The sequence below is a fragment of the Miniopterus schreibersii genome (genome assembly GCF_964146895.1).
Source record: "Miniopterus schreibersii genome assembly, chromosome: 10".
NCBI classification, from domain to species: domain Eukaryota; kingdom Metazoa; phylum Chordata; class Mammalia; order Chiroptera; family Miniopteridae; genus Miniopterus; species Miniopterus schreibersii.
Genome location: NC_138110.1, coordinates 40,346,486 through 40,373,932, shown reverse-complemented (window position 1 = coordinate 40,373,932; position 27,447 = coordinate 40,346,486). Strand labels below are relative to the sequence as shown.

The window sequence follows — 27,447 nt, the reverse complement described above, 5'->3', positions numbered from 1 at the left end:
CGCAACCCAGGCACATGCCCTTGACCAGGAATCAAACCCTCAATCCTTCAGTGCATGGGCCAAAGCTCTAACCATTGAGCAACAGGGCCAGGGCAGACTGGGTAATTTCTATTGGTCTATCTTCAAGTTCTCTGATTCCTTAGGATACTCCACTCTGTTGAGCCCACTCACTGAAATTTTTACTTAGTTACGTTAATTTTTGGTTGGTTCTACTTTATATCTTCTATGCCTCTGCTAAAATTTCCTATTTCTTTGCTGAGACTTTCTAATTTAAATTTTTCATTTATTTCAAGTATGTTTGTAGTTGCTCACTGAAACATATTTATGATGATTCCTTTAAATCCATGTCACATAATTTTAACATCTGTTATCTCAGTGTTGGCATCTATTTATTGTGTGTTTATTGTTTCAACAGAAACCTGGACATTTTGGGTATTATTCTACAATACTCTGGATCTCATTTAAGTCTTCTACTTTAGCAAGTCTCTTCTGTCACTGTTCTGGTGGGATTAAGGAGGTGCTGCCTCCTTTCTGCCAGATGGAGGTAGAAATCTAAGTTTTCCATTTGATCTTTATTGACACAGAGACTGAGGAGGCATGGATCCTCATTACTGCTGGGTGGAAATGGAAGTTCTGGTACCCCACTAGGTCTCCAGTGATAACAACATGGCTGGGGGGTGGGAGCAAGCTTGTTATTTCAGTGCTGAAGGTTCAAACTCTCTACCAGGCCTTTTATGACACCACCCCAGCACAGAGTAGGATGGGTGCCTTGTTGCTGCTGAGTGGAAGTAAAAAACTAGACACCCCACATGGTTGTCAATGACTGACTGAGGAAGCCAGCTAAGGTTTGTCACTTCTCCATGGGTATCAAAGTCCTTCCATTGGATCTTTTCTGACACCACTGTGCCAGAGGGCTGAAAGTCTAGGCTTTTCACTCAGCCTTCGTGAGTGGGGGTGGGGTTACATTTTTTTATGTGTGTTTGGCTGACTAGAGCAGTGATTATATAAAAGTTTTCAGACTTGCTATCCTACCCTTTTCTTGGTCTGTTATCTAGAGAGAGCAGCTTTTCCTGTCTATGCTTATTGATTTTTCCAGATTGCTGGCTTCTCCAGCACCCAGTCTGGGACATATGCCACAAAAAGAAAACCCATAGTATTTACTTCTGTGTCGTTTCTTGGGATCCAAGTCCTCTAGCTGGTCTGCCTTTTCTTCACCATTCAGAATCTTTTTTACCTTTGTTTTATATTCACTGTCTAAGCTTTTTAGCCATAATTTGTAGGAGGACTCCATCTTTCCAGAAGCAGGACTATAGCAATCCATTGTTTGCAGTTTCACTTTCCAGTTTCAGTTACATGCAGTCAACTGAGGTCCAGAAATATTAAATGGAAAATTCCAGAAATAAACAGTTTGTAAGTTTTCAACTGCACACCATTCTGAGCAGTGTGATGAAGTCTCACACTGTCCGCTTGGTCCTGCGCAGGATGAAAATCATCCCTTTGTCCAGGGTATCTATGCTGTCTGTATACACTCCCCATCCTGGTTATCAAACTGACTGTCATGGTATCATGGTGCTTGTGGTCAAATAACCCTTATTTTACTTACTAATGGCCCCAAAGTGCAAGAGTAGTGATGCTGGCAATTCAGATATGCCAAAGGGAAGCCATAAAGTACAGTGGTACCTCGGTTTTCTAATGTCTCTGTTGAGGAATATTCTGGGTTAGGAACGCTGTAAACCCTTAAGTCAATGCTCCGGTTTTCGAACACGCCTCGGAAGTCGAACATGCCACATGGCTTCCACTGAGGGCAAGATCCTGAGACCCAGCTGTCAGCTGTTGATCCCTTGGTTTTCAAACATTTCAGAACTCCAACGGTCTTCCGGAACGAATTACATTCGAAAACCGAGGTACCACTGTACATATAGGGTTCGATACTATCAATGCTTCAGGAATCCAGTAGGGGTCTTGAAATATAATCCCAGCAGATAAGGGGAGGAGAGGACACTACTGTATTCAAATGTTATAATTAAGATCTCCCTTTCTACCTTGAATTTGGAAAGTTGAATAACTTGAATCTAGCACACTTGAATTTTATCTGTTTTAGAAATGAAATAAAAAATGGACGATATGCAAAAAGGATTTCTTAAATAATCAAATAAATAGTGCTAGGCTGAGTACACAATTACCAATGGCAAGTTGATAAAATATTATCTAAATCTCCTCAGATGACTATATGTATATCCAAAGCTACAAATGAAAACCAAACCAAAACAAAACAAAAACCCCACCACTGACACTATTCCTTAAGAGAAAAGAAAATTAGCATAAAAACCATCAAAAAGATTAAATCTAAAATGACAAAGGAAGTAATTAATGAGAGGAAGGCTATACAGAGTATATTTCTTTTCAAGGGACTCTTCATACATGCAGTAGAAAGACATTTACAAGTTGACTAAAAGAAATGAAAATGTACTACATATTTGTAAACAAGTATCTGTATCATGAAATGTTTATGCTGTGTTTCCCTGATAAATAAAACCTGCTTGTTAGGTGACCACGAAAAACATAAATAATTTTAAGATCAATATATTTCCCATTTTAGCACATGATATTATGTTAATGTCAGTTCTCTTAAAATTATATTCTTCCCTCTTTCCTATTTGTCTCTTTCTGCTATGGCTGTAGATTCAATTTCTGATCTCTTGATTCTTTTGCTCCATTCTCAATGATTTTCAACTATTAAGAACCAAAATAAAAGTTTTGTGTTAAAATTTCAACAGTGTTCTACAATAAAAATATACAAAAGAAACTAAAGTATAATCTAATCTGTATCACTTGAATCTGCAGCTCCAATGTGAGGCTTCCATCATAATTCTTTGTATTTCAACCTATAAGGTTCAGTTGTAATTTTCTTAGGAAACAAAACTATCTGAAAGAGGGAGGAAAGCTCTCAAAAAGGAACACCTCTGATTAGAAAGCACAGAGGACCTACCTCTTCATCCAATTCTTTCATTATTTTGTCTAGTTTAATGTTTGAAGTTCTGTAAAGACAAAAGTAATATAGATTAGAAATATGTTTATTTTTTGCTGACCATGCGTGGAACCCCACATTTCTTACTTTTCCATTTAACTAAGATTACTTAATTTTGTGTGTGCTGTGGATCTCTTTGGCAGTCTGGTGAAACCTATTGCCTTTATTCAGAACAATATTTTTAGCATAAAACAAAACAAAGAGGATTTTTAAAAGCCAATATATTGAAATAGTCATAAACTTAAAAAATGTATGGTTTAATAATATGCATATTTCTTTGTTAACATATTAAACCACAAGATCTAGTGGCAGTGATTTCAAAGTAGTAGTGAGCACAAATGATACATAGAGATAACAACAGTATTATAAGAAAATATTTGTAATTTCTATTGGTAATAAAAAAATTCACAGCTACTGCAAATAATTCTGGATTATTGCCTATGTTCATAATTAAAGGGAATGCTGAATTTCCCTTATAATTTAGAGAAAATATTCAATTTTTCTCATCCAAGTTTAAAGACCTTGAGTTCCATCCATGGTTTTTTTGGGGAGAGGTCTATGGATTCTAGGTTAAGGATCCCTGAAGTTACTTATGTTATACTTGCTACTAAGTAAAAATTAGCCATTTAATCTTTAATACAAAATTAAGTAAATGAAGGAAAAGTTGGCATACATAAACCAGTAAACAGACCCACTATCAACTTGAGCAAAAGTTTGAAATAAACTGAAAGTATATTATCTCCATCACAATTCATTTTCTTTGGCTCTAAACGCACTTCTGAGCTTCAAATTTGTATATATAACATTTTACATGAATATCTCACCAAATACCTCATTCAGCATATACAGAACTAAGCTTATTTCCTCTGCTCCACACCCATACCCATAATACTAATCTGCTTCTTCTATAAGTGTCCCTAAGTAAAGGATACCACCTGGGAATCATCCTTGATTCATCTTCCTCCTTCATTCCCAGTTAGCTTTAACTAATAAATGTCAAGTGCTGCCAACTAACTAGAATACTTCTTTAAAAGCAAATTTGATCAGTTTTTTAAACTCTTATTTAAAAATTTTTTTTTTTGGTGTTTTTTTTTTCTTCTTTTACTTCTTAGTTCAATAACCTTCAATATTTTTCCATCACCCTTAGGAAAAAAATTGCAAATTTCTTAGGTTATCAAAAACAAAGTCCTCTAAGATTTAGATTCCAATGAATTTCCCAGCCTCATCTTAGGTACCCATGCCCCGCACATTTTCATGTGATTATTGGCCACTTTGGCCATTCTTTCTTCTTCCCCAAACTGGTCCTCACCACCACTACTACCACTAGCTTGTCATTTTCCTTTTAATTTTCATTACAATGTTTTTTGGATATAGGAACTTCTCAACAATTACACAATAACATCTATTTATTCCTCCCCTTATTTCCGTATTTTATACTTAGAAATTTATTCCATATCCTGGCATCAGTTAATTATTTTCTTATATTAAAATGCTTTTATAAAAAAAATGTTTGTATTATATGCTTTACTATTTAATGTATCAGGAATGGTACGCAGTAAGAATTTTACTTGTTTTCTCTTACCCCTTAGTCACAAAATTGCCAGTTTTTCCAATTCCATTTGTTGTATACTTTATCTCTATATTACCACTGTATTTTACTTATTTAATATATCCACTAAAAATATAAATAAGTATAAAAAGTTGCTTGCAATAAGTAATTCACCATTATGCTGTTATTTAAAATAATCATTCTATATTTTCATAAATATACATGCTTATTAAATTTAGACTCACAAGAAAAAATTCTGAGCTACTGCCCTTAAAAAATCACAATGGAAAATAGAATGTATCAAAAATTTAGTGAATTTTAATCTTCAACATTTACATTTTAGAAAGCATCTTATTTAATGTAAACTAATTTGCTCTTTCAGCTACCTAATTGAAATGGGAGAGAAAAGCAATAAATCAGTCACTAAGTGAATCAACACTATATAGTTTTTAGTAAAGACCATGGGGAGCAAATGCACTTTATATTCTGAGGAAAAAACATCTATAACTAATGCCAACATACATATTACTTTCCAATTCTAATCAAGACATTCTTCATTGATTGTATATCAGTAGCAAACTTTATATCCCCTCCTTACTTCTACTTACAAGTGTTTACAGAGTACAAGCTTTTAAGTAAGCTTCACTATACAATTTTTAATGTAAAAAACATATAAAGTATATTCTCACCTGCACTTCTGCTCCATTTCATCTTTTAATTGCATTTCATTATGCAGCTGTTCTTCCAGCTTATAAATTGTTTTTTGCAAACTTTCCTGCTATAATTGAAAACAAAACAAAACTCATTCTACTAAGAATATTCACAGATAATTTTAAAATAGCAAGTTTATGTTATCATTTTACACTGTTTAGGAGGGAATTGTTTGATTCAGTCTTACCCTTTTCCTTTCTATCTAACATGTTTATTATTAATTAAGCACCTCCCCCCCCCCCCCCCCCAAACATCTACACATATGTGTAAGGCACTGTGGTAGACATTAGTAATACAAAAATAAAAAAGATTTGGTCAACAGTTAAATAGTGGGGCACAGGATAATGAGAGAGTGAAAAGAAACTATAGTACCCCATGGAAATAATACACAAATACTGCAATTATAATGTAGTAAGTGATAATAAAATTATAAATAAAATGTTATGGAGGAGAGAAGAGGTCACATCCAATTCTTCCAGGAAGATGTAAAGTTTGAGGTAAGACCTACAAGATGAAAGATAATTACTAAGCAGAGAAGGTAATGGAAGGGATTTTAGCCTTCCAAAAGTAAAGAGGCAGAAGAAAATATAGTTGGGAAATAGAAATTAAGTACAGGCAGAGCACATAACATAATAGGGAGAATGAATCACATAAAATCTGAAAAGGTGAGTGGGACCATGATCCTTATAGGTAAAAATAGAAGCTGGAGGCTTTGATGTATATGCATTTTAAAAAGGGAAATGACAGTACTGGCATTTTAGAAACATCACTTCAGTAATAATAAGGTGAAGAGATTAGAGGGTAGAAACATTCTAGACAAAACAACCAGTTAACAACAAACTACTGAAACAGTTCAGGCAAAAGACTCATGTCTCTAATATTTACTTCCAATAATTTTCAGGACTGATATAAGGCAGAGGCTGTAGGAATGAGAGGAGAAAACAGATAACTGTGTCAATTAGAAGATAGAATTTATAACCTAAAAACTGATTAGGAATACAAACAGAGTACCATTACAAACAATAAGTAACAAAGTAAGAACTGTGTGGAAGGGATGGAGAGAGAAGAACTATGAGTTTAGCTTTGGCCTAGGTTGAGGTGCCTGAGAGATGTGCAGAAAGAGAAGTCCAGTAAGAGAAAAGAAAGATTTAGGTTTGGAGGTCAGACTATGGGGAACACCAGCAGGAAATCAGAAGGTGGGAGAAATGAAGTACTATTCATTCTCCCCATACTCTTCTTGCATTACTGGTTCTGGCAGTGTTCTATGTTTTATGCTCCCCTCTTACGATTCTATACTCTCTCACAGCTGTGGTTACATGATTTGTCTCTCTTTGTCCTGTCAGGGTAGGGGCAATGGCTTCTCATTGTTAATCAGTTTTTTATTTATTGCTCCCCTTGATCCTGCTCATACCACTGGTAATAGTCCCATCATTAACCCCCTTCATTTAATGAATGAATAAACAAAATGTGGTTTATACATATAATAGAATATATTCAGTCTTAAAAATGAATAAAATTTTGACACATGCTACAAAGATGAACCTTGAGGACATTAGGCTAAGTGAAATTAACCAATCACAAAAAGTCAAGTATCATATGATTCCACTTATATGAGGTACCTAAAGTAATCAAATTCATAGAGAGAGGAAGTAGAAGAATAGTTAACTAGGGGCATAGGGGAGAATGTGGAGTTTAACAGCTACAAAGTTTTAGTCTGGGATGAAGAAAAGGTTATGGAGACGGATGGTGGTGCTAGTTACACAATGTGAAGGTGCTAATGCCACTGAACTATACACTTAAAAATTGGTTAAAATGGTAAATTTTGTGTTATGTATATGTTATCACACACACAAAACTCTCTTCATTTAAATCTTTCGAATGTGCCATCTGTTTTCCTGTCAAGACCCATACCGATACGTTTATTTACCATAAATTCCTAACTCCAAGGGATTAGAAAGACCACAACTGTCCATCTGTATAGCAATTTATAGTTTAACTGCCTCCAAGAAATCAAACTAGAGAGCAGACAGTAAGTAAAAAGTGCTACAAAAATTTCAGTTCAGTCCTGGACGGTGTGGCTCAGTTGGTTGGAGCATTGTCTGTACACAGAAAGGTGGTAAGTTCAATTCCTGGTCACAGCATGTATGGGAGGCAACTGATATTTCTCTGTCACATCGATATGTCTGTCTGTCTCTCCCCACTTCCTCTCTCTAAAATCAATGAAAAACATATCCTCTGGTGAGAATTTTAAAAATATATTTACGTCCACTAACTACATATTCAGAATATGTTTACTTAATATCATGTACACAAAATACATTGTCCACAAGACAACTTTTTTTTTTTTTTTTTAAATATATCTTTATTGATTTCAGAGAGAGGAAAGGAGAGGGAGAGAGAGAGATAGAAACATCAATGATGAGAGAGTCATTGATCGAGCCCGCAACCCGGGCATGTGCCCTGACCAGGAATCGAACCTGGATCGCCTGGATACCAGGTCGATGCTCAACCGCTGAGCCATGCCCGGCCGGGCAAGACAATTTTTTTAAAAAGAATAAGAAAATACCTACCAAGCTTTTATCCGCATTGGAGCTAGCTCTGTTATCATTAGGATTTGCTGAAGATAAGTATCTGGGAAGAAAAAATATTTTAAAAGTAAACAAATCAAAAAACTCTTTAATGTCCAATAACAACCAATAACAAATACAACTGTTTATTTTTTGTTCAGTATTATACTTGCTCTGCTTTTTATTTATTTTATTATTTTTTTTAAAATATATTTTTATTGATTTCAGAGAGGAAAGGAAAGGGAGAGAGAGAGATAGAAACATCAATGATGAGAGAGTCATTGATAGGCTACCTCCTGCACACCTGACTGGAGATGGAGCCCGCAACTCGGGCATGTGCCCTGACCAGGAATCAAACCCCAATCGCCTCGACCCTAGGTCAACGCTCAACCGCTGAGTCATGCCTGGCCAGACACTCTGCTTTTTAAGAAAAATATATATATGCCTTTATTGATGTCAGAGAGAGGAAGGGAAAGGGGAGAGAGAGGGGGAGAGAGAGATAGAAACATCAATGATGAATGAGTCACTGATCGGCTGCCTCCTGCACTCCCCCTACTGGGGGATCAAGCCTGCAATCCAAGCATGCGCCCTGACCGGGAATTGAACCTCAATCTCCTGGATCATAGGTCAATGCTCAACCATTGACCCATGCTGGCCAAGCAATCTGCTCTGTTTTTTAAAAAACTGAGTATAGGTAAGGTACTACTGCTTCTGCTGTCACTGCCCCTGCTACTTTCTCTACCATGCTACAATTACTATTATTAACACTTCTATCACCACCACTACAGCCACTGCCTTGGTTAACCAATAGAACTTTCTCAAAAAGATACCAAATAGCTACAGTATATGTACAGCACTTATGAGGCAGTTGTTAATGTACTAGACAGTAATAGTGAAAAAGAAAAGATAATCAAGTGTCTTTTAATTACTATTAAATGTATGTAACAGCCCTTGACAGGTGGTTCAGTTGGTTGAAGCATCATCTCATACACCAAAAGGCTGTGAGTTTGAGTCTCGTCAGGGCACATATCTAGGTTGCTGGTTTGACCCCCTGCTAGGGCAGATATGGGAGGCAACCGATCGATGTTCCTCTCTTACATTGTTTCTCTCCCCCACGCCCCCACTTCCTCTCCCACTAAAAGCATTAAAAACATATCTTCAGGTGAGGATTAAAAAAACCCACAAAAAGCAAACAAACAAACAAACAAACATATATAACAGTGGTCTAAAAGAAACAGCAGGAAAATAGATGTTACTTCCCATGTTTTCCTTGAAAAATTATTCGGGTCAACTAGAGAATCAAATAATCAGGAGGCAACAGCAGGGGCTATCTAGCAGATTGGTAGAGAAAAGGTCCCATGTGACAAATGACAAATTCTAGATGTAGTACAATTTAATTCCATTGACTATTAAGTAATTCAGAAATTCAGTGTGAGATTCTGCATTATGTAAGTAGAAGTATATAAAAAAGCCAGTAGAATCTGAGTACACAGCAGATCACACTATTTGATCTCGAAGCTATCTTCTAAATTTAATACGCTATATAACTGAAGTTGATATTTAGCTTTCTGCAAAGTTAATAATAAGTTTCTCTGAATGCAGCACTGGAAATGTAAGAACACACCAGTACACATCCATTCATTCTTCTACTTCTTGTCTTATTTTTTTCTTTCAAGGTTCTTTTGCATATTATATTGTTGCTTTTATATAGAATCTGGTCATTTAGATAACTTTTTATGAAAGAGGTGTTAGATTAGAAAGGTAGCTAAAAAGTTTAAGGTTATTTTTTAAATCATTTTAAATTCAGCTATACTTTAGCAATAAAAACCTCTGCCCTTGGTAACTGAAAGTATGTTTAGATCTCAGAAGTAACAACTTCAGAAGTTTTCTATTTTATGCCAATAATTCAAAATTATACTTACATATTATAGTAAGACTAACCAATACTTTGCTGACTTTTTCTTTATTAAGAGCAACTGTCCCGTTGACCATTCACACAATATGTAATTACTAAACAATATTATATTACTCAATATGGTATTGGTACTCAACAACACAGTTCAATTTCTACTTTTGAGAACCTAGGAAGTTAGTTTGGGATATGCAACATATGAATACAAGGAAAAACCAGAGAACATAAGTGCATGACAACACAGTACAAGTAGTATAATGTTTATCTAATTCAAAATTAGCTTTGTATAGATAAACCTAAATAATTAACTGCTATTATCTACAGAAAATCCAAAGAACACTGGGGGTTGTTTACATCAACATCTCAAGTGTTTCAAAAACCAAGCCAGAGAATAATTTATAAAAATACCGAAAAATAAAATAAAAAATTGAAAAGATGCTTCAGCAAAAACCACTTTAAAGCTTCTCTGTGTATTTATTTCAATATAAAATAGCTACATTATTATACTCATGGAGTGTTATGTGGGGAAAAAGAATTAAAATACGGGACTTTTCTAAGGGTCAAAACTCATGTACTACCTACCTGGTTGGTTATGCAACAAAAAGTACTCAATACTGTCTAACATTTGGGATACTGGAAAAATTTCATAAGCTAAGACTAAACTGCCTTCTTGTTTTCTAAACTTGACCTGAGTTAGTTCGTATAAAAAAGCTGACTAAAATGACAAGACACTTCACTTTACAATAAGGTTAGCTTATAATAACCTCAAATTTAATTACTCCAAGCAATTCAAATATCTAATACCACTCTAATGGAATATAATTTAATTAAAAGTATATATTTTGAACATAAATTTAATAAGTGGATTTAACACACCCAGTAAATGTTGCCATATGGCTTGCTGTATATTGGTATAACACTTTGTTTAGATTTCTATTGTGTAGCACTTACCAACCTATATTATACACTTTGTCCATATCCTTGCTAGGATATGAGCATCTCAAGAGAAGGTACTATATCTTATTCATCCTCTCCCTGTACCTTGATGTTTAGTACATACCCGACAAAAAGTTGTCAAACATGTCTGCTGAATGAATGAATGAATGCTCAGAGAAGTGAAATAATGTTAAATGTTTAACTTACATTTCAAGTCCAAACTAAAGCTAACATTAGCTCATACTACTAATAATATTTAACACTGGCTTGCTTACTTCATGTAAAGCATTGTTCTAAGTGTTCTGCTGTGTTTTGATTTATTTAACCCTTACAACAACCCTACGAGCCTAGTATTATTATTATCGTAATCATCATCCCTGTTTTTGCAGAAATGGAGGCATAAAAAGTCAAAGTCACTTGCGTAAGGTCACAAGGTCTTACATGTTATAAGACATAGTGAATTCATTTAGTGGTTTTTGGGAGGAATCACAATTTTCAAAGGACTAAAACTTATAGGCCTTTGGTAATATATCAATATAGTGATGATAATGCTAGAATACTATTGTTCCAAAATGTGTTATATAACCAGAACTCTTTGGATAACAAGATTAACCAAAATATTAGTATTAAAAGAAACTTTGAACCTATTAATTGCTATAACTTGAAGATACATAGTGTATCATTCAACAAAGAACTTCTGAAAAACCATATCCTGAACATGGATGACTCTGGAAGAAATTAAATATGATACTAGAAATATTGTGCGTTGCTGAGACATGGTGCATTAACATATCTCTTTATATACCATTAAATCTACTTTAAAGTTCTTAAAATGATTTTTAGATATCCCTAAGAAAATAATACAACACAAATTAGTACCTATCCCTAAAATCATACTTACCTACGATTGCTATAATATGTAAATCCTACAAAAGGTAGTTGATTGCCAACAAAAGCTTTAGGTATAGGGAATGTTTCCTCATCTCCTTTATCTTCTTCCAGGTCATCAAAGTTACTTGTATCAATGTCACTACTCAAATCAGGTACAACTGGTGCTACAGCTAAAGATAAAAACAAAATTAGTAGTTCAGTTCAAATTTAATGTAAATATAAAGTGGAACAAAGATTCCATACCAACTACTAATGGTTTCTGACACACAAATAATTTGCAAACCACAAATTCCAAATGGGTTGAATCCTACTATAGTGAGCTTTATTAGGATAATTAATCAATTGATATTGATCATGTGTAATTCTGTGAAATAATTATTTTGAAAATCTCCTATATTTATCATCTGTACCTCAAGTTTAATCTGAATATTACAAGTAGAGTGTTATTAAGGTTTGTTTTAGAATACACCATAGTATAAAATATGCAAAAGCAGTTAGAACTACAGAAAAGACTTTTCAGAAATTATAGTATAACAAATTATACTCAAAGTTCATTAGTTTCAAATACAGTATTTTGTTTGTTAATATGGTCTATAGCAAACTAGAAATCAAGTTTGGTATTGAAATATTTGTACTTAATCTAAAATCTAGATGATCTGTAACCCCCCTGACTCGGTATCTCTATAAGATTAAGTTATAAGAAGCAAAGTACTTAGAATTATATTTTCAAACTAGCTACCTTCTCTGAATCAAGTGATTAAGGAACAACTCTGTGAGGTATTTATAAAATGGCTATAAGAAAAAAAGGTAGGGATATAAAATATGCATACAGAATCTTTACGATTTATAAAATTGATGGGGGGCAAGGCTCAGATGTACTTAATAATATAAAACCATACATCACAATGCTAAAGTCTTAATAACACAGAAAGAAATACCATATGAAACTACTACTATTACTATCTTCTTTGGAGCTTACTACAGAGGGTACATCTAAAAATAAACTTTGACTTGGGGTGGTGAACACATAGTACAATATATAGCTAATGGATTATAGAATAGTACACCTGAAATCTATGTAATTTTATTAACCAATGTCACCACAATGAATTCAATAAAAATAAAAATAAATTTTAGGATAAATGATTTTTTAGTTTAAAGATACAGAGAATAAACATCACTGAAATATTATTAAAATATTGAATAATTACTTTAGAGACAATCATCTCATGTTCCTTAACTGACCTGGTTTCATGATCTTAACCTCTTATATACAAGAATCATTTTTCTATTGACTCATCTGGGTATTCCAGGCAAGAAATAACTATTGTTGCCCAGCCGGGCGTGGCTCAGTGGTTAAGCGTCGACCTAGGATCCAGGTGATCAGGGTTCAATTCCCGGTCAGGGCACATCCCCGGGTTGCGGGCTGCAGCCGATCAAAGACTCTCTCATCACTGATGTTTCTCTCTCTCTCCCTCCCTCTCCCTTCCTCTCTCTGAAATCAATAAAGATATATTTAAAAAAAAAAAAAAAGAAAGAACTATTGTTGTGCATCTCAGATGCAATGATCTATTTGATGAATATTCAATAAAAAAACAAATTTAACTGGTAACTGTAATAGTGAAATAAGCCAATCTCAAAAAGATAAATATTGTATGATTCCACTTATTTGAGTAACCAAAATAGTCAAATTCATAAAGATAAAAAGTAGAATGGTGGCTACGGGGGGCTAGAATTAGAAAAAAATGAAGAGTTATTGCTTAATGTGTACAGAGATTTAGTTTGGGATGATAAAAATATCTGGAGATAGATGATGGTGAGGGATGCAAAACAAGGTAAAGGTGATTTTAGTGCCACTGAGCTTTACACTAAAAAAAATGGTATATTTTGTTATATATACTTCATCACAATAAAAAGATAATTTTTCTTTTTCTTTATTTTTAATCATTTTTCATTTTTCAATCACAACTGATATACATTATATTAGTTTCAAGCGTACACTCCAGTGATTAGACATTATCTTACTAAACGATCATCCCAATAAATCCCATCTGACACCACATACAATGGAATATTATTGACTATATGCCCTATGCTATACTTTATATCCCCACGACTATTCTGTAACTACCAATTTGTACTTGTTAATCCCTTCAACTTTTTCACCCATCCTCCCAGCCTGTTTCCCATCGGGCAGCCTTCAAAATGTTCTGTAGCCATGAGTCTGTTTCTGTTCTACTTGTTCATTTATTTTGGTTTTAAGATTCAACTGTTCATAGATATGTATTTATTGCCACTTTATTGTTCACATTTTTATCTTTTTTCTTTTCTTCTCTTTTTTTTCTTCTTAAAGACGACCCTTTAACATTTCATGTAATACTGGTTTGGTGGTGATGAACTCTTTTAGCCTTTCCTTGTCTAGGAAGCTCTTTACACGTCTTTTGGTTCTAAAGAATAGCTTTGCTGTGTAATCTTGGTTGTAGATCCGTGCTTTTCTTCACTTTGAGTACTTCTTGCCAATCCCTTCTGGCCTGCAAAGTTTCTGTTGAGAAATCAGCTGACAGCCTTTATGGGAGCTCCCTTGAAGGTAACAGCTTTTCTCTTGCTGCCTTTAAGGTTCTCTCTGTCACCAACCTTTTGCATTTTATTTATGATGTGTCTTGGTATGGGCCTCTTTGGGTTCATCATGTTTGGGGCTCTGCGCTTCCTGGACTTGTATGTCTATTTCCTCTACTAGGTTAGGGAAGTTTTTTCAAGTAGATTTTCAAGTTCTTGCTCTCTCTCTTCTTCTTCCAGCACCACATGATGTGAATGTTAGTACTCTGCATGAAGTTGTCCCAAAGACTCCTTACATAACCTTCATTTTTTTGGATTCTTTCTTTTAGTGTTCTGATTGGGTGTTTTTTACTAACTTATATTTCAAATTGCTGATTTGATTCTCAGCTTCATCTACTGTTATTCCCTGTAAATTAGTCTTCATTTCAGTTAGTATCCATTTCTGACTGGTTCTATTTTATGGTTTCTATGTCTGTTTTCACGCTTGAAGTTCTCACTAAGTTCCTTGAGCATCCTTATAACCATTGTTTTGAACTCTGTACCTGGTAAATTGTCTCCGTTTTGTTTAGTTCTTTTTCTGGAAATTTTTCCTGTTCTTTCATTTGAAACCTGTTTCTTTGTCTCTACATTTTGGCTGCTTTCCTATGCTTGTTTCTATGTATTAGGTAGAGCTACTACATCTCCTGGACTTGCTAGAGTGGCCTTGTGTAGTAGGTGTCCTGTAGGGTCCAGTGGCGCAGCCTCCCCAGTCATCTGAGCTGGGCACTCCGGCTGCACCCATGTGGGCTGTGTACACTCTCCTGTTGTAGTTGAGCCTTGATTCCTGTTGACATCAATGAGAGGGACTGACTCCCCAGGTCAAGTGGCTGCAAGGACTGTCTGCATCTACAGTGGAGTAGCTACTGTTCAGGAGTCAACCGTATGGAGCAGAACTTGCTTCAATGGTGCTCTAGTGCTCACCAAGTCCGACCCTTGGGTGTGTTGCTTGTGGAAGTGGTAGGGTTGTAATTCGGAGTGGTATAAAGCTATCCACCAAGTGCACTGGCTCTGGGGCCTCCTGAGAGGTGCAAGGTCAGCCACCACATGTGCTCTGGCTGAGGCCACCTGGCATAAGCTACAGAGCAATCTGCAGATGGCTGATACTTGTGCTGGACTTGGAGGTACCCAGGAGTGGCCAAGCAGTGAACCAAGGTCAGCCGCCTCTAGTGTAGGGTCTGGAGCAACTTAGCAAGAGGTAAAGGGTATGCAGAGGCCAAATGCTGCATGTTTGAGAGATTTTAGGAAAGTCCAAAGCATGAAGCAAGAGTGGCCATTTGTAAGGAAAAGCCACTGGAAATGGCTTGGGTGGGCCCACAAGCTGGGTGGGGCGGGGTCTCAGGGAGTCACCAGGATGAGGCAAACTGTGAGCCAGACTGATGGAGACTCAGATATGGAACCAGCCTGCTGTTCTGGGGGGACGGGGGTCTCAGGAAAGAAACAATGGCATCTGCTATTACTTTTGTTTGGCAGAAAGCTGCACCCCCACCCCAGCTCTCTCCCTGATGACAGACACTTCAGTCCCTACCAGTATGTCACTGGTTCCTTTCAAGCTACTGCCCCAGCACCGGAGCTCAGAGGGAATGAGTCCAAGTAAGTGCACAGGCCCTTTAAGAGAAACTGCCTGGGACTCCAGCAGCCCTTAGTCTTACACAGCCATAATCCCTGCTGGTTTTTATAGCCAGAAGTTATGGGAACTTCTCTTCCTAGCTCTGGGACCCTGGGCTTGGGGGTCTAGTGTGGGATTGTGACCCCTTGCTCCTCAGGGGGGACCCCCAAAGGCAAAATATCCCTCCCAGTTTTTATCCAACACTTGTGGGTGTGGAACCAGCCCCTACCTGTCACAATGTGGCTTCTTCTTCATATACTTAGTTGTAGGACTTTTGTTCTACTAGATTTCAGGCAGTTCTGAATGATGGTTGTTCTGTAGTTTAGTAGTAATTTTGATGTAGTTGTGGGAGGATTCTAGTACCACATTTACCCACATACCTATCTTGACTAGAAGTCTTGAGATAATTTTTCTTAAAGTTTATTTAAAAAAAAACAAAAAACAGCCCAATGTAATGCTGAGAAAGCCTAAACTCCTATATCCCTGGAACTTGCTATACTCCAAATTCTTTATCCATAAAGCCTACGCTAATCATCTCTCCCATGAAAATATAATTCTAAAAGAGAGGACACTAGACTAAATCCACAGAACTTAGAATATACATATACACATATGCTTATAAATAAATTTTATTTTTGTTTTTACTCCTCACCTGAGGATATGTTTTTATTGATTTTTAGAGAGGAAGAAAGAGACAGAGAGAAAGAAACATTGATCAGCTGCCTCTGTATGTGCCTCAACTGGAAATTGAACCTGCAACATAGGTTTGTGCTGTGACTGGGAATAGCACCCACAATCTTTCTGGTGTACAGGATGACACTCCAACCAAATGAGCACCTGGCCAGGGCAATTCTGCTGTTTTTAACTAATGTGAAAACTTACCTCATGAGCTAATAGTTGCCACTGTTACCATTTTATGTATTTCTCACCAGCTATAGGTGAATTAAGTAATGGCAATATTTATACCAAATGAAGTTATGAATGGCAAAGTGTTTTGCAAGTTACCATGCATTACATTAACATGGTATTATTAAAAATATATTATTATATGTAATAAATGTTATCATTTTTAACTACCAATAAGTGTTGATTCCCTACATTTCTAGTCTGTATAATACTGAATAGTGGAAATCTTTAAGTGGTACATGGTATTCCAGAAGAGCAAGGGCTTTGGAGTAAAAAAGACCTAGATATGACTCCTGACATTGATATTCACTAGAAGTGTGACTACAGCCAAGTTATTTTGGTCTTTTTCTTTAATCTGTCTTCTATCTTTAATCCCACTCCTGTCATTTCTTTAATTCTATCTGAAATTATTAGAAAAAGCAATTTTATAAACTTAATACTTTGTACCTATAAATTAAGTGAATAAGATCAGAAAGCTCACAGAAATTCTGCCAAAAATCAAGCTATTTTCTATCTTACTCCCACATTACCAAGGAACAGATGGTAAAGATTAAAAATTGTCTTGTAACTTGTACACATGTGTTAAAACTACCAAAAGAACTATTACAAAAGGTAAGCAATTTTGCCAACAAAAATTAGGGAGCTGAAAAGAATTAAAACTGTTATATAATTTTTAAAAACTTAGCAGGTCAGAAATGTCAGTTCAGAATAAAAGTATTCTTGGAATTTTAGGGGTGGGAAGTGAAGAAGGGATAGGAAAAAGGAAAGGGAATAAGAGAACAATATGTTCTACAGACTTTAATTTTTCTTTATTTTATTTTTTTAATAACCACAAAATAGGAGCTAATAGGATTAGGAAAAGCTTTTAAAATGTTTGCAAGTATGTTATACCCAAGTATATGATAGCAAAACCATACATAACAATATAGAGCTTTAAAACATAAATGATAATAATACTAACAATTATCTAATTATAGAAATTCTTTAAAAATAAAGTTCTTTTGATTTAAATCAATGAAGTAATTCGCTTTACCTGCTTTTTTCATAACTACAAACAGTTATATTAAGGTGGTATAACAATATCATAAAACACCATCAATTTGGGCTCACTCCCCAATTCCACTAGACTATGAGCTCCACAAGGTAAAGAACGTTTGTTGATTTGATCACTGCTGTTTTCCTAGTGCCTGAAATAAAATAGTGCTTAGCAAATAGTAGGTGTTGAATATTTGTTTACTAGGTTACCGCCCCTCCTAATTAATTATCAGCTTTTCAATACACGAGAGGAAATCTGTCCTCCTTACTTTTTATACTCATTTACTGTGTGGTTATTCTAGTTATTTATGCATTGTTTCACTTTGAAAAAGAATTTAAAGCAATACAAAAGATTCTTTGTAGTTCTCCAGTCCCCTTTTAAATTTTCTTCAGATTTATAAACATATTTGCATGTTCTCAGCCTTCTTAAACTTTACTAAGAGCATAACTTGAATAAAAACACAAAGCTTTTCAATGCAACCATTCATCACCTCACTCTCTACTCATCTGTCTTGCAAGTTTCTCATGCAGCATGAAGGCAACAACCATGTCACATTTACTTATGAGGAGGAGGAAGTTCCTTACTTTCCAGTGTATAGGTATTAATAAATTCTCTCAAGGTCAATCTGCTACTGTAGCTTCTCCAGATAGTGTGTCATTCAATGTCATTCTGGCTAGCGATATAATTTCTTAATTTCCACAGGAATTTATTTCTCTTTTTCCCTTCTCAGTCCATTTTCTACTTAGTACAATGTACACACAGTACTCAAAGACAATATAACTATTTATTTAAAAATATTTAATAACTAGCCCAGCCAGGCATGGCTCAGCGGTTGAGCATTGACCTAGGATCCAGGCGATCAGGGTTCGATTCCCAGTCAGGGCACATGCAGGGTTGCAGGCTCGATTAATGACTCTCTCATCATTGATGTTTCTATCTCTCTCTCTCCCTCTCCTTTCCTCTCTCTGAAATCAATAAAGCTATATTAAAATATATATATATTATATATGTATTTGATAACTAGAATACTTCACTAATTTGGGGAAACATGCATGATCTTTTCTTCAAAATTAACAAGATTTTTCTCCCCTGAAAGTCTCAACTAGATAGGCCGTCCTTAGGACAAATACCTAATTTGTAACTGTTCCTAAAAATCACACAGCTGAGTTCATTTCCATTATTACTGTTCCTTGTTATTACTACAGCAGGAATGAGGGGCTGGTATACAATATCCTTTCTTTAACAAGTAAAAGGGAAGAAAGTTTCTGAGACTTCAACAAGGGAAAGATAAATTCTTACTTGGTCTCCCAAATCCACAGTGATGGGAACTTTGGTGCTATTATAATTTTGATTGAGCTATGTTGAACAAGGTTTTCTGTGAATCATCATATAGATTTAACTTCTCTTTGAAACAGGGAAATGTTCTAAATGGACTGAAAATGAACTTACTGCATTCTACATATTTTTATTTGTGAATTGCAAGCTTCAACCCTGCTGGAATCAGTAAAAATAGAGAACTTGTATTTTCACAATAAATACATTTTAATTTCATTAACCCTTATTTATTTACTCTTCCACAATGAGATACTAATGTCTAAAACAAAGAGCAATTCAACTAAGATCAAAATCAAATTATGACTGCTGAGCCCAACTCCATTACATGTAATATAATATTTCATTTTGGTATCTTGAGTAAAATGTAAGAGAAGCAGGAGAACAATTTTCCCTATTATCAAATATTCTCTTTAACTACGTTAGGACAATACCCATATTACATCTGTGTACTTTAGATTTTCACCAGATATACACATATATTAGCAAGGCAGTTTCAATGGACTACCATAACTACTTTCAAATATTCACTGTAGTATGCAAGAAAAATTAACTTACTGTCTCGAAGTGTTTCCCAAGCCCACTGATCATTTTTGAAGAAGAGGTGTCGTTTGATTTCTTCTACACCATTTCGCCCTAATCTCACCTCTCTGAATAGAGAGAAAAGGAGAAAAGTTATTAATAAATTAAGATATTATTATAATCTGTCCAGATTTATTGTGGGCATAATGCTAAATCTGGGCATAAATATAGATCTAGGTCTCCCTAAAATTATATTCAATGTCAGCATAATTTTCAGCTTAACTAAAAAATAAGTTGAAGGCTGAGAATATTAAAGAATTTTTTAAAGAAAAAGACACAGATTTGTTGATACTCCATGACTTCTGTTGACAAAAAAAATCCAGATGAATCACTAATCCTGCTTCATAAGCATAATAAATAAAAGACAGTAAATTTTCTTGACAGCTTTTTTTTGTTAATCCTCACCAGAAAATATTTTTCCCAATGATTTTTAGAGAGGGTGAAAGAGAGGAGGGAGGAGGAGAGAGAGAGAGTGAGAGAGGACAGAGACATATTGACATGAGAGAGATACATCGGTTGGTTGCCTCCCACCTGTGCCCCAACGGGGGCTGGCGATCAACCTACAACCCAGGCACCTACCCTTGACTAGGAATTGAACCCTCAACCCTTCAGTGTGCAGGCTGATGCTCTAACCACTGAGTCACACTGGCCAGAGCAAGACATGTGATACTTTTTAAAGAAATTTTCACTCTTTCTCTGACTGAACTAGGGAACTGATCCACCATTCTATGGCACACACTTATTAATTCAGCTTACCTATCTCTGTACAGTAAGTGTCTCACTTCCTAGTCTATTTTCCCCAAAGGATTATGAGGTAGTGAACAGTGGCTGTGTTTCTTGTTCATTTCTATATCCCTAGCACCTAACACACAGCACAGCACCTATATTTATATAGAACACATTAAAATGTAAAAATTTGAAAAACTATAAATTTCAGGTTCTAAGGGACATAGAGAAGGATGATAAGTTAATTTTAATTAAGGTAAATCTGAAATTGAGACATATTTAAAAATACTAGGGCTCCCTAGTATTTAAATTAACAATATACAACCACAATGTCAAATGTAATCTTAGTCATCTGGCTCATGTTTAAATTTAAAAATTAAGCCACAAGGGTATACATAATATGCTATTTTTGTTTCTAAAACACATACATGCATATATATTTTTAAAATGATTATCTCTAGAAGGAAGGAGGTAAGAAAAAACATTCTTTTTTAGAGCTCTACACTATTTACATAATTTCAGTAAGCACGTACTGTATATAATTAAACATTTTTCCAGCTCTACTGAGGTATATTGACAAAAGTTTAAGATATTTAAAGTGTACAATGTGCCCAGCCGGGCGTGACTCCAACTGAGCATCAACCTAGGATCCAGGAGATAGAGGTTTGATTCCCTGTCAGGGCACATGCCCAGGTTGTTGGCTTGATCCCTGGTCAGGGGCATGCGGAAGGCAGCCGATTAATGACAGCTCTCTCATCATTGACGTTTCTATCTCTCTCTCTCCCTTCATCTCTCTCTAAAATCAATAAAGATATATTTATAAATAAATAAATAAATAAATAAATAAATAAATAAATAAAGTGTAATGATTGATATACCTACACATTGTGAAAGGTTCCCCTCATCAATTCACATATATACCCTTCTTTGTGTGTGAGAACATTTAAGTTCTACTCTTTTAGCAAATTTCAATTATGCAATACAGTGCTATCTTAAATGGCATCAATTGGAAGATGCATCATCACTGTTCTATCACTAGGAAAAATATGCTCCCAATTAAATTAATACATGCCATTCACTGTAAGATGCACTTTATTTCAGAGATGTTAACATGTTAAAAAAATCTCAGACTCAACAAAATATATCATCATTTTTATACTTAACTAAGTTAAAAATTTAACAATGAAATACAAAGAATCATCTGGTCTAGCCATCAGAAAATAATATTATTTGTTTCTTAGGTAAAGTGAGTTGAGATTCAGAAAAGGCATCCAGAAAATCATAAAAATTATATTAGGTTTCACTGTCATAAATTATTTTGGGAATGGTGACATTTTAATTTAATTTTTATTATTTTTTAATCCTCACCCAAGGATATTTTTCCCATTGCTTTTCAGAGAAAGTGAAAGGGGCGGGGGAGTGCAGGAGAGACATCAATGTGAGAGACATGAATTGGCTGACTCCCACATGTGCCCCGACTGGGCCTGGAATCAAGCCTGCAACCAAGGTACAGTGCCCTTGGCCAAAATCGAACCCAGAACCATTCAGTCTGGGGACTACACTCTAACCACTGAGCCAAACCAGCTAGGCGGGAATGGTGGAATTTTTATTCCAATACTTCAAACATAGGCACTTAAGATATATAGACCTTAAAAACTGAGCAGCACCCAGCCGGGCGTAGCTCAGCGGTTGAGCGTCAACCTAGGTTCCAGGTGATCGGGTTCGATTCCCAGTCAGGGCACATGCCCAGGTTGCGGGCTTCATCCCCAGTCAGAGGCGTGCAGGAGGCGGCCAATCAATGGCTCTCTCATCATTGATGTTTCTATCTCTCTCTCTCCCTCTCCTTTCCTTGCTCTGAAATCAATAAAGATATATTAAAAAAAAAGATGGCCAAAGTGGCAAATTTAATAAAAAAATAAAAATAAAAATAAAATTGAGCAGCAAAATGAGAAGTAAATTCAATGTAATTTTTTAAATGTTTTTAAATGATATTAGAGAGACAGGAAGGGAGAGGGATAGAGATAGAAACATCAATTGGCTGCCTCCTGCATGCCTCCTACTGGGGATTGAGCCCACAACCTGGGCATGTGCCCTGACCAGAAATTGAACCGCTGACCTCTTGGCTCATGGGTCAAAGCTCAACCACTGAGTCACTCCAGCCAGGTGTAAATTCAATGTTACGATTATATTTACCTGTCAGTAAGGAAGGCACAAATAAGATTTTTTGCTTCTTTTGATATGTCATTATCGTCAGGGAAGGTAAGTGAATTTTTATGGTTCATAATCTTACTGTAAGTTCCAACCAGAGAATCTGCATAAAAAGGTGTATCACCTGAAAAATTGACCAGGAAAACAAAAGCACAATAAGACACATTTAAAAAAATCAGTTTCAAAGGAAGAGTCAATGTTACCTGTTTAAAGATTACTAAATATACATAAACTAAAAATATACACTTAACATATAAAAAAAATAAAGTTGTTTTAATCTTCTAAATAGTTTTTAAAAGCACATACAAACGTTTGGATCGCTTTGTTTCCTATAAACAAAATCAACACTGCTTAATTTAGTAAGTATTTTAATAGAAGAAACTAAGTAATAAATTTTGGGATAAACAACTATTTTAGAGGTACACAAAATTCTCTTTTACTCACCTACAAGCATTTCATATAAAAATACCCCAACTGACCACCAGTCACATTCTCGTCCATAATAACCATCACCACCTTGAGATTTTAATACTTCAGGGGAAATATAATCAGGTGTTCCAACTGCTGTATCACATCGTACCATACCTTCCTAAAAAGAATTGCAGATCAAATTTTGATTAGGACATAAAATCTCAATTATTTAAAATGACATCCTATCTGTAGAATTAAATCTTTGGGCCATAAAATATCAAATAAAAATGTAATGAAAACAAAAATTAACAAGCAGTTTAATCATATATACATATTATATACACAGTATATTCATAGTATGTGTATACAAATAAGTGGTTTTTATTTTGTAATAATACAAGACACACTGCCAACATTTATTATTCCCCAAATTGTGCCAATATAATGATCTTATCTTAATCACAGAGAGCAAGTATATAAACTAATGCAAACAGACTGAGTGGCTAATAGGATGAATCATTTGATAATAATATATAAATGCTGATTTAATTATGTTTGCTAAAATAAGTCATTCAATTTAATAATGCCTGAAACTGAAGAGAACATGTAAGAACCAACTGCACAAATATAAAATGGGGAAGCATGGGAAAAGGGCATAATAGTGTTAAGCACACTGAAAGGAAAGTTCTATCTAATATGCACTTTAACTGTCCAAAAAACAACAACACAACTATACATACCTGTTACTTATTTTAGCTGGTATTAATGCAACAAGAGTTATAATTACATGTTCACACAAAAGTTCTCATATAGTGTTGCCTTCTAACCAATAATTTTCCTTTTAAAATAATAAATATAACTTCCTGGATATTGTTCGGTGATCAGTTTCAAAGAATATAAAATGTTTCAACTGAAAATAAAGCAGCATAATCGCTACTTCAACTACATATGTTATTTATTACATAAATAGTGAGAGTGGGTATCTTTTAAGATTGACTCCCAAAATGTTCATAAAAGGCTAAGAAAAATACTAAAAGGCAAAGTAAAACACTAAAAATACACAAATTATTGAAATCTAATATTTATGAAACTCTAATTTTAACACTGGCATTAGTATTTAGGGACTATTTCCATTTCTAGTTATCAGTAGTATATTACAGAGTTATTATAAAGGATTTAGTAAATCTGGCAATCTAAACTTACCCTAAATAGAGAGGAAAAAAATAAATCCCTTACAGTTTATTAATACAACATTGAAATTATAGCATCTATTTCAACAAGTGAGAGAGGTCACATCAATTCTATATAAGTCCAGTTATGGTTAGTAAATTCTTATAGCATTTTCTAAAAAGCATCTGTCTTGAATTAGCAAAAACTAAATTAAAATCTAATTATTTAACCTTATTCATCTTCATACAAGTACCAAAATCGGCTAACTTCAAATGTCCAGATTTATCCAGCAGCATGTTATCAGGCTTCACATCTCTGAGGGGGAGAAAAAAAAGAGCAGTTCTGAAAAAGATCAGACACTGATAAAAACTATATGAGGCAATTATTTTAGGCTATTTATCCTCACTCAATGTAGATAAGGCACTTTTGACCTGTATGTGCTTTCTATCCACATGCAGAAATTGAACTTGAGCAGGGAAACCTCTGTATATGTTAATGCCTCAGAAGAAGACATATAACAGTTCCCTTCCGTTTAAGTAGAGTCCAATTCTTCCGGAGGGGTGGGAGTGGGGGTAGGGATAAAATCATTTGAGAGAGAATAACCACAAAAAAATGAAACACTCAGACATAAAAAGTAATTGAAACACACGTTTCAACATAAGTATATAAATCATTCCAGGACAGGGTCTAAGTCACTTTCATCTTTGTATCCTTGGAACTCAGCATAGCAACTGCACTGTGAATTCAAATGTATTTGCAGAACAAATAAAATTATTATTCTAACAAATAAATATGACATATTCACTAATTAAAAGCAAATTAATTTGTATATTAAAAAATGAAAATTATTTAACACTCTGGCACATACCTCAGAAAACTAGCTTACAATTTTTACTGTTCAGAATACCAAATAAAAGCTATATAATCAGATTAAAGGGTAGTGAAAAATACATTTATATCAACATTAAGCTGAAATGTTAAAACTACAATTTCAAAGTTTTAAGTTCTGAAATACCACTCATGTTATACAGAAGGAGAAGAGGTGGATTTAGAGTGGGAAATACTAATCAAATAAAATTTAAGTATTTTCAGCTTCTCTTCAACACATGGGAAAATTTAAAGTATTTTTATCTTTACCTATGAATAAAACCCATGGAATGGATCGCATCTAATGCAAGGACAACTTCTGCAGTATAGAATCGTGCCCATTTTTCAGGCACATCATAGTTGCTCATTAAGTTTACAAGATCTCCACCAGGCATGTATTCCATCACCATGTAGAGATAACGGTCATCTTGGAATGCATAAAAAAGCTATAGAAATACAAAAAAGAATTCATTAAAATCAAGCAAAATTGTTTCATTTAAAATTGGCGAAAATATTAATAAGAGTTAATTAAAATAGTCAAATGGCAGTGGTTGTAGCAATCTTTAAAAATAGAAACAAACGCAAACACCACAAAGACCCTTGCATATGCAAAGGAACTATTAACAGTGATTATTTCTGAGTATTTAGATGGAGACTTTTTCTCTACATACTTTTTTATTTTAACTTTTTTATTTATTTATTTTAGAGAGAGAGAAGGGGGGAGAAAGAGAAACATCAATTTGTTGTTTCACTCATTCATGCACTCACTGGTTGATTCTTTTATGTGTCCTGACAGGGGATCGAACTTGCAACCTTGGCATATTAGGACAACGCTCCAACCAACTGTGCAACCCAGCCAGGGAAATATATAATCCTATACTAACTGAATTTTTTATACTGAGAATTAAAAATTATAATAGCTCTGCCCTGGGAGGTTTGACTCAGTGGTTAGAGCATCGGCCTGTGAATCGAAGGGTCTTGGGTTCGATTATAGGGCACGTACCTCGGTTGTGGTTTCAATCCCCAACTCTGGTAGGGGTGCATGGGGGAGGCAACTAATCGATGTTTCTCTCTCTCTCTCTCTCCCTCTCTCTCCTCCCCTCCCTTCCACTCTCTCTAAAAAGTCAATGGAAAAATATACTCGAGTGAGGATTAAAAATAAATAAATAATAACAGTTTCATACAAGTCTCTTAAATATTTTGGTTCTAATTTAACTTATGTTTTAGTGGGGTTTACTGTTTAATTTATATCAATATCACAATTCTCAAGAAGTTTGGTAAACTGGGCTATAGTCTCAGCTGTCCCTTAGCTGTGTGACTTGGCAATTTACTTAAACTCCCTGAGTCTCTGTCACTATAATCCTTTCTAGAAGAATTAAGACTATCTTGTTTGACTTTTATACCTGCTTGCTGCTCAGCATCTGGATGTCTGGCAATCAGTGAATGCTTAATAAATGTATAATGAATAAAGCATAAATTAATCTATAAATTGGGGGTATACCTAATAGGGATTAGCTGTCAGGTTTAAAAAATTAGCTAATATAAAAAGCATTCAATACAACAGATGCTCAATAAATGACGGCAGTCAGCAAGAGGAGGAGCAGTAACAACTAACAAAGAAACAGGAAGAGGGCAGCAGCTAAACTCAAAGCAGAAAGAGTAAATTCCATTGATATGAAATTGGAAAGAATAGCTGGCATAAATGTATATGTGACCAGGGTTGAAGTTTAAAAAAGAGCAAATTTACAATAGAACATTTTAAGTAAACATAAGATTAGAATCCCACTAAGATGAATAAAATAAGCCCTAGAGAAAAATATACCTAATTAACTAGACATTTCTATGTTTCATTTTTCAAGTGTTTAATGACTTTAGTTACAGATTCAGTTATTTTAATTAAAAAATATATTTTGGGGAAAGATAAGAAACTAGCATCTCCTGGCTATCTCAGATATATAATTGTGCACTATAATTAAAGAAACATTGTTGATACTGGTGGCACTTTATTTACAAACAGTGTATCAAGAAAAACAAAGCTTCAAGCACATAAATTGTAGGCTTAACCCTAAAAGTAATAATTATGTCACATGTCTTAACTCTCCAAAGAACACTAGACATTTTCTGCATCAGTGGTTCCCAACCCAAGGAGACAATCAATAATGTCTGAACACATTTTTGGTTGTTAAAACTGGTGTATGGGAGTGGGGAGGACTGCTACTGGCATTACCTGGGTAGAAGCCAGGAATGGTAAAAATCTTATAATGCACAGGAAAGCCCCCAACAACAAAATATTATAATGTTATATAATAACATTATGTTATATAATGTTATATAATACTGAGCCCAGGAAACCATGCTCAGTATAAAAACAGAGGAGACAGTCAAGTATAAAAACAGTCAAGTATAAAAGTCTC

General features: G+C 34.8%; 1 protein-coding gene across 2 annotated transcripts in view; it reads right to left on the bottom strand.

Moving 5' to 3' along the window:
• The window catches only part of ROCK1 (Rho associated coiled-coil containing protein kinase 1), a 136,835-nt gene that overhangs the window by 57,468 nt on the left and 51,920 nt on the right, over positions 1–27,447 (bottom strand). For both annotated transcript variants that reach the window (XM_081150060.1, XM_081150061.1), the window contains 9 exons: positions 25,304–25,479; positions 24,397–24,481; positions 23,030–23,174; positions 22,571–22,709; positions 19,628–19,719; positions 11,605–11,764; positions 7,859–7,919; positions 5,267–5,355; positions 2,990–3,038 (listed from right to left, as the gene is read on the bottom strand). In XM_081150060.1, coding sequence (XP_081006186.1) covers positions 2,990–3,038; positions 5,267–5,355; positions 7,859–7,919; positions 11,605–11,764; positions 19,628–19,719; positions 22,571–22,709; positions 23,030–23,174; positions 24,397–24,481; positions 25,304–25,479 — 996 coding nt within the window. The remainder of the gene's footprint in view (positions 1–2,989; positions 3,039–5,266; positions 5,356–7,858; positions 7,920–11,604; positions 11,765–19,627; positions 19,720–22,570; positions 22,710–23,029; positions 23,175–24,396; positions 24,482–25,303; positions 25,480–27,447) is intronic.